The sequence below is a fragment of the Heptranchias perlo genome, chromosome 25 (assembly GCF_035084215.1).
Source record: "Heptranchias perlo isolate sHepPer1 chromosome 25, sHepPer1.hap1, whole genome shotgun sequence".
Taxonomy (NCBI): domain Eukaryota; kingdom Metazoa; phylum Chordata; class Chondrichthyes; order Hexanchiformes; family Hexanchidae; genus Heptranchias; species Heptranchias perlo.
This window is the reverse complement of record NC_090349.1, coordinates 25,803,502-25,811,899: the sequence shown is the minus strand read 5'-3', so window position 1 is coordinate 25,811,899 and position 8,398 is coordinate 25,803,502. Positions and strand designations below refer to the sequence as shown.

The following is an 8,398-nucleotide window of genomic DNA, read 5'->3' as shown; positions in this document are numbered from 1 at the left end:
CATCCAAAATACATTTCATATCATGCTCATATTATAATGGATATATTATTTAGAAAGTAGCAAAACTTGTTGTGCAACCAGATTTGATCTGATCCTGTTCAATAGTTCAAGTATTTTTATCAATTGAGAGATATTTGTAAGAGGACATAATCCAAAGTCCATAGATACTAACATTATTACAATAAGGTGTGTCTCAGTCACATGGGAGAAGATCCTTTACTTTTAGTCTGTGAGCAGTTAGCATCAAAAAATAATTGTGATGTCTTATTCATACAACGTTTGAGTCAAAACTAGACACTCCCACCATAGCTGCTGACATTTGTTGACCCCTTCAATTGTTTCTACTGCGCCAACTTTCACAGTCATATTTTTAAAACATAGTATATAACCCTGTTTCTGAGGCATATACTGTTGCATACATATTATGCTATCCACTTTTTCAATGTTAGACATTCAATGAACTTTTTGACATAGAATGGGAGGAAGTGAAGAGCAAGTGTGACAGCTGTGTTCTATCCTGGTCACTGCGAAATAGAATTAACTGCAGTTGAAATTGCAATACACCAGATGCTTCAATAATTACTGGGTCTTCATGCATGTGACTTATTATTAGACTTGTGAGATGAGATGCCTGTATCAGGTCAGAGTGAAAGAAGTCAGTTGTCTTTTTAACCCTCTCCCACCCCCCCTCCCCTCCCATATGAGCACACTCATTCCCAGCAAAAAGCAGTTCGTGGCTGCTGCCTAACAAGTTTCATTGGTGAAGCTGTTTGTTTTTGACCAAAATTGGGGAATGACCACTATGACATACACTATTCTTGATTTTGACTTTTCTGGCAGATATTTTACTATTTTCAGCAAGAAGTGAAACTTGGGTCTATAGGATTTACTTCAATTTAACTCAAGTATCCAAAGAACAACATAAATTTCCTTTTTTGTACATATAATAAATGTAAGAGAGGCAAGTAGTGAAGAATGGGATTTGCTGGTGGACGATTAGATTGAAATCTTCTGCATCCAAATATACTTTCATAATTCAAAAGTTGTTCTAATTCTTGTGTTCAATGTCTGTTTCCAGTTATAGTGTGTTTCTTAAAAATATTTAAAGTTCCTGCAACTTTGACTTGCACTGTTATTTAGCTTTCACATTCCTGAGTCTGAGGCACAGTTCTGTTAAATTCACCATGTATTTTCTTCTTAGTGATAACACTAATTATTTACAAATAAGTGTTGTTAGAGTGCCAGCATCTGCCCCGAATAGCTGGTGAGATGATTATGTTCCCTTTAAAAATGTGTCTTAGTATATTACAGCACAGAAGGAGACCATTCGGCCCATTGTGCCTGTGCCGGCTCTTTGAAAGAGCTATCAAATTAGTCCTACTCCCCTACTCTTTCCCCTAGCCCTATAAATTTTCTCCTTTCAAGTATTTACCCAATTCCCTTTTGAAAGTTATTATTGAATTTGCTTCCACCATCCTTCCAGGCTGAGCATTCCAGATCATAACTCTGTTTTAAAAAATTGTTTCCTTACGTTGCCTCTGGTTCTTTTGCCAGTCACCTTAAATCTGTGTCCTCTGGTTACTGACCCTTCTGCCACTGGAAACAGTTTCTCCTTATTTACTCTGTCAAAACCGTTCATGATTTTGAACATCTCTGTCAAATCTGCTCTTAACCTTCTCTGCTCTAAGGAGAACAGCCCCAGCTTCTCCAGTCTCTCCACATAACTGAAGTTCCTCATCCCTGGTACCATTCTAGTAAATCTCTTCTGTACCCTCTCTACGGCCTTGACATCCTTCCTAAAGTGTGGTGCCCAGAATTGAACACCATACTCCAGCTGAAGCATAACCAGTAGTTTTATAAAGGTTTAGCATAACGTCCTTGCTTTTGTACCCTATGCCTCTATTAATGAAGCCCAGGATCCCATATGCTTTTTTAACAGCCTTCTCAACTTGTCCTGCCACCTTCAAAGATTTGTGTACATACATCCCCCAGTCTCTCTGTTCCTGTACCCTCACTAAAATTCCAATCATTTAGTTTATATTGGCTCTGCTCATTCTTCCTACCAAAATGTATCACTTCACACTTCTCTACACTAAATTTCATCTGCCACGTGTCTGCCCATTTCACCAGTCTGTCTATGTCGTCCTAAAGTCTGTTACTATCCTCTACATTGTTTATTACATTCCCGAGTTTCATGTCATCTGCACACTTCGAAATTATACTCTGTATACCCAAGTCCAGGTCATGAATATATATCAAAAAGAGCAGTGGTCCTAATACTGCCCCCTGGGGAACACTGCTGTATACTTCCCCCCCAATCTGGAAAAAGATTGTATCCACACTGCCACTGTCCCTTTAATCCCGTGGGCTTGAATTTTGCTATCAACTCTATTATGTGGTACTTTATCAAAGGCCTTTTGAAAGTCCATATACACATCAACCGCACAACCCTCATCAACCCTCTCCATTACTTCATTAAAGATCTCAATCAAGTTAGTCAAACATAATTTTCCTTTAACAAATCGGTGCTGACTTTCATTTATTAGCCCATACTTTTCCAGGTGCCAATTAATTTTGTCCCAGATTATTGTCTCTAAAAGTTTCCCTACCACTGATGTTAGGCTGACTGGCCTGTAATTGCCTGGTTTACCCTGCCTAACATGTATGCTTTAAAGGTTCTTCAGAGATAGTTCTGTTTGTTTCATGGTGATGTAGCGTATTGGTTCACTAATGCACTGAGCCATAGAGTGCAAAGATATGAGTTTCAGCATCCTGATTCCCAAAGATTTCCCGATAAGAGCCATGACACTGGAGCATGGCTCTTATCGGGACAAAAGGTCAACCTTCTGATTTCTTAGCCATAGCAGATAATGTGGATTCTGGAGAGGGAGGGGAGAAGTAAAGATGGCCTTATTTCACAATCCAGATGATGGTTCAGTATAATATGTAAAATATTAATGAATTTCAAAGGATAAAAAAATTAGGGTAATGTTAGGTACTGGAAAAATTGTAAATTATAACAAAATAGGTTAGAGATATTGAAAGAGAGAGAGGTTAGTACATTGCCCTTTCGTCTCTCTGATCTGAGTTTGAATCTAGCCCAGATTCATTTTATTATTTGTTCTTGGGAATTGGAAACACTGGCATTTATTGCCCATCCTTAGATTCACCTCTTGGTTAAGGATTAAAAAAACTATTAGACACATAATTGTTTGTACAATTGAGTGGCTTGCTAGGGGCATTATGAGTCAACCATCAGCTGGGGACTAGTGCCACACATTAGCCTGGCCAGTTAGGAGTGGCAGGTTCCCTTCCCTGAGGAAACTTAGCGAATGAGTTGGGTCTGGCATCATTCATGGTAATTTTTTCTAGGGCCAACCTACACATTACCAGATTTACACAATTCAGTTTTACAATGTGCAGTGGTGGGTTTTAAACTTGTGACTCTTGCTAGTCCATTCCTATAACCTCTACACTCTTATAGCTGTTGCATTCATATGTAAAAATCTCCTTTCTGATTGCTGCAAGAGTCCTATATGAATGGATTTGGGCAGTCAGCCAGCCTGGTAGTTGGAACATTAAATTTCCCACAATTTGGTAATAAATTGACAGTCTTGATCGTAAAGGCCATTGGAAAGCTGGAATGGAAAATGGAAATAGCAGAAGATATTTTTCTAATACTGTACTAAGGTAAAGCTACATTACTGGGACAGAGTAGAGGGTGATTTATTTGCACCTGGCCCAGCTATATCTGACCATCGCTGACCAAGAGTGACAAAAGTGAAAAGTGTCCTACTCCCTTTGGTATGCACAAAAATTCACCAAAAAATTAATAAATGTAGGTTACATGTCATCGTCAAAGAAATTCAATTAGCATAAGGCCTACAGTAAACATGGAACTGTTGTCTTCAAACAGTAAATATTGTACCAGCTATCTGGCATATACATTTCAGTATTTTTAAACAAATAATTTTTGAAGACCTGTTCAATGATTAACTGTTTCCAAGATGTTATTTAGCTGATTTCTCTATCTGAAGATGATATAGGGTTATGTATTGTACAGTATGAGGAAGAGTAAAGATGATCAATTGGAGTGTTTACATTGGTTCAGTTTAATGCCAATGAACCTTGTGCCAGTTTTGAAATTCAGGTTATTCAATTTGCATTGTTTGAGGTGTACCACATCAAAGTAGCTTTCATCTGAAATAGATTCTTTTTCAAAGGGTATTTAATATTGGAATAAAGGAATCACATGGCTGTGCAGTTAATGACCATGCATTAATTGTTTATAATCTCAGACAGTATTTTTAGAATTTTTAATTTAATAAAGCAGTATTATCCAATATGTTAGCTACTAGCCACATGTTGCTAATTGGGAGTCCAGATGTAGCTAATTGCATTTTTGATTAGTAAATAAAAAAATTAATAATAGATACTGTTGTTGGGAATGTGATCTCTGTACTCAAATCCGCACAATGTATGCATGTGTACTTTAATCTTTTTGTGCATTTGTCGGTAAAATGGTAAGAGAAAAAGCAGAGCGAATGTATTTTGACCATTGTGTGTTCGTTACTTCCTTGATTACTGCTTATTAGTTATCTGCTAAAATTGTGTGTAACACGGGTGGAAAATATCAGACTTCAGCACCATGGGAACACCAGCAACAGTTCATGGAGAGCAAACCTGTCACCATCAGCTCACCCAATCAGAATAACCACTCCAGGCCAGCGGAAGAAAGCAAATCTAGCCACTAATGAACAGCTCCAACAGGGCACATCATGCTAAAGGGCAAACATCCTGGATGGAGAGCAGAGTTGGGTCTGGCTGATCTTGTGTGAGTCAACATTCTCAGCAATCACTCTGAAGTTCAAAGTACTGCTTGCAACTGCTGGGAAAAGAAAAAACTACAAGCTGCACCAAGATTTGTTGACCAATACATTCATGCCAGAATTTTAAACTTTTGTAAGACTGCAAAGTTTTGCATTGATTGATGGTGTATGCTTGTTAAGTAAATATACATGTGAAGTACATTTACCTGTATTGTGTGTAAGGCATTTTCTACTAAAATTTGTTCATATGGCTGCAACAATTTTGCCGTAGCCATACCTGTGGCTCGTTAGTGATTTCTATTGGACAGCACTGCACTGAAGGAAAATGTTGCTCATTTAAAAAGTGAAGTCAGAGTGGATGTCACAACTACCATTTATCCAATATTAACTGGATAGGTTGTGGGAGTTCATAAGGGAATCTGTAGTGTGTTTGCCTATCCTATTTTAATGATGCTACATGGAAAGAAACTGCAGGGAAAACCATGTTCTACAGGAGATGTAGGAAAAAATTTGAAACAAAAAGAAACTGAATGAGAAATTCACCTAGTGATTGACATAAGCACTTCATGATCACTTGGTGACTTGATGGAGTTACAGCATGACCTGACTATTCAATCAAGCACCTATACCTGTAAGAGTTTAAAGGATTCTGCAAGCTACTGGATGCTATCTTACAGTAGCAGAGTATCTTATGGGATAAAGCTAACCTATGACATCCTGCCTTTTGGTAAGTGCACAACCTGTTGACTGAATAAGGAGTTCTCTGAAAACTTGAAGGAGTCAGCAACAGCTTCTTAGTGAAAGGAGTGTAAATGGGGCTAGGAGGTCTTTTTGAGGCGGGGAAAGGAAAGTGCAAACAAATCTGGTGTGTCCTACACAGTTCTTTTCAGTCAGTTTATTAGTTGCATCATGATATCTTACATCTTGAGAACATAAAAACATGAAGTTGTGACCTACACACCAGATTTTACTGAACATCTTAAACAAGATAATGAGCAATTAAGTCAAGTCCCTTTTTTAAAAAAAAAAGAGCCTTGCAATTGCATTTTCATATGTGTGTGATTTTTTTTTTTTTGCTTTCTAAATCAAACTGTAGAACCTCTAACTTTTATCTTTATCCATTGTAGGAAACGCACAAAGTGTATAGACAAAAACTTGATGAACTTACAAACCTTCAGACAATATGTAACAACTCTATAAGTAAACAAAAAAGAAGAATAAAAGACCTCACGTGCAATCTCCGAAGGTAAGAAAGTTAATGACAAGCACATGCAATTGCATTTGAACACTGTTTTGTAAAGGGAATTGTAATAAAAATCATTATTCTTCACTGAAAAATCAAACTTCATTGCAGCCAACAAATACATTCTGACCAGCTCCAATATTTTTCATAACCTGATCTGCTGAGACAGGAAGGCATTGTGTCCGTCAAATCTGCCCCAGCTCCACCCCAGACCTGCCTTTTGCTGGAAGGTTTTAATATCTTTTCACAGTTATGAGGAAGGACTTCGAAAATTTGACTGACAATCCATTACATTTTTTTTAAAAATGTTTTTTCTGTATTTAAAGTTATTTAGTAACAAAATTGCTCTGTGGAATAAATAGAAAATTCCTGACTATGTCATTAGTGTTTAATATTCTTCTATGCATTATTGCAGTTTCATGTTAAATATTTTATTTTAATATCCTGTAAGTGAATTGACTGTTTTATCATGTAATGTTCTTGGTGGCATAATTTATCATGGTACACCTGTCTCTCTCAAGCTTTGGGCACCTGGCATCAGCAATAAACAGTCCCAGGACATATATCGCTGTTCCATCACCCTCTCGCTGGGTCAAAATCCTGGAACTCCCTACCTTACAGCATTGTGGGAGCACCTTCACCACACGGACTGCAGCATTTCATGAAGAAGGCCCACCATCATTTTCTCAAGGGCAACTGTGGATGGGCAATAAATGCCAGCCTTGCCAGTGATGCCCACATCCTGAGAATGGAAAGAAAAAGGAAAACAGAATGCAAAAAGTCTGGATATTCCTATATTGCATGTAAACAGATGGACTGAAGCCTCAAATCTTTGGTTGAAAATACAAGTATTGAAAATACAATAAGTCGCTTTTAAGTGCATATTTAGCAAGCAAAATTGAACTTGGCGGTTAAACTATGGAAGTAATACAACTCATCCATATTAACATGCTTGTAGGTGCCAAATTTGCTTTCCCCCCCCTCCACCCCCAAGAAAATATTATTAACTCACCTATCGGTCACATGCCCAGTTCAAACAGATTTTTTTTAAAGTGTGGGCTTCATGCAAGTCAGTAAGACATTTGGTTATTTATAATTGATTTTGAACAATTCAGTGACTGTTTCAGACACCATTAGAAGTATCCAGCTTAACAGTAATGTATAGTTGAGCTTCATGTAACTACATTGTATATTAAGTTCCTCGTTATACCTCCCATCCCCGCTGAAAGGCTGGAGAAAACATTGCATATTTGTTATATGGTATTTCTGTTTCTTCATCAGGATAAGGGCTAAAAGACGCATGATGTAGCTTAAAAAAATCTTTTGTTTTTCGCACAGATATAAACATTCAGCTAATGCAGATGAAGCTCAAGTCATACAGAAAATTGATAATGATATCAAAGAGCGACGCAATGTTTTCTTTGATATGGAAGCATTCTTACCTAAGAAGAATGGGTAAGTGTTTTTTTTCCCCCCCAAAAAAAGAACCCTAAGTAAACATTTTTATAACAGTAGATGTACCAGGGATTGGCAGTATTGCCTGGGAGGATGTGGGTTTGCATCTACTTCCCCACAATCAGAGTTCCTGCTTTTAGCCAAGCTATTATGGGAAGATAAGCCACTTTTCATAGGGAGGGAGGCTCAGGCAGGCAGCAACTTGCATAAATTTTGCATTTATTGATTGAAATTTTATGCTTCAAGGTGAGAGATGTTAGCACTGAGTAATGCAGCATTTCCTTTTTGGACATTGTGTCAGCAATCAGCAGTCCCAGGTCACAGGTTAAATGCAGGGCAAAGCTCCCTTTTATCTTGCCCAATAATAAGCCGTAAACTCAGAAGGTCACCTACGACTGCACGAAATGTGACATTTTCATTTTGCACACTTGCTAACCTTGTAGATATGCTAAATGAGTTTGCCAGTTTGTGACAAATTAAATGCATTTTTGTACTGTGGCTGACATCCACTAGGAGCTGCCAAGATGAACTTATTTCATAATGACAGAAAATTTTCATCTCCTCTGTCTGGCTGGATCCAAACCCAGGTCCCAGCAGCGACATGACATTGTGCTAACCCATTGCAGTATCCATCTGCACAACTCTTAACCCAGCCAAGATTTAGCAATCTTGTTTCCTAAGAGAAGATGAACCATAAACCTATCAAGAAAGGGATTTAAATTTTGTTTTCCTATTTGAGCATGACATTCTTTGTGTTTAAACTTTTGGACTGCTTTTCCTCCTTGCTATTAACAAAAATAAGGTCACCACACATAACTTTTATGAGAGAATTTGAAACATAGAAATTATGGGGTAGAACAGAACTTTTTTT

At 37.7% G+C, this 8,398-nt stretch overlaps 1 protein-coding gene across 1 annotated transcript in view; it reads left to right on the top strand.

The window, feature by feature from the left end:
* Positions 1–8,398, top strand: part of LOC137342312 (transmembrane protein 120B-like) — an 86,580-nt gene that overhangs the window by 30,010 nt on the left and 48,172 nt on the right. The window contains exons 9-10 of the mRNA XM_068006251.1: positions 5,957–6,075; positions 7,411–7,527. Of these exons, the coding sequence (XP_067862352.1) occupies positions 5,957–6,075; positions 7,411–7,527 (236 nt within the window). The remainder of the gene's footprint in view (positions 1–5,956; positions 6,076–7,410; positions 7,528–8,398) is intronic.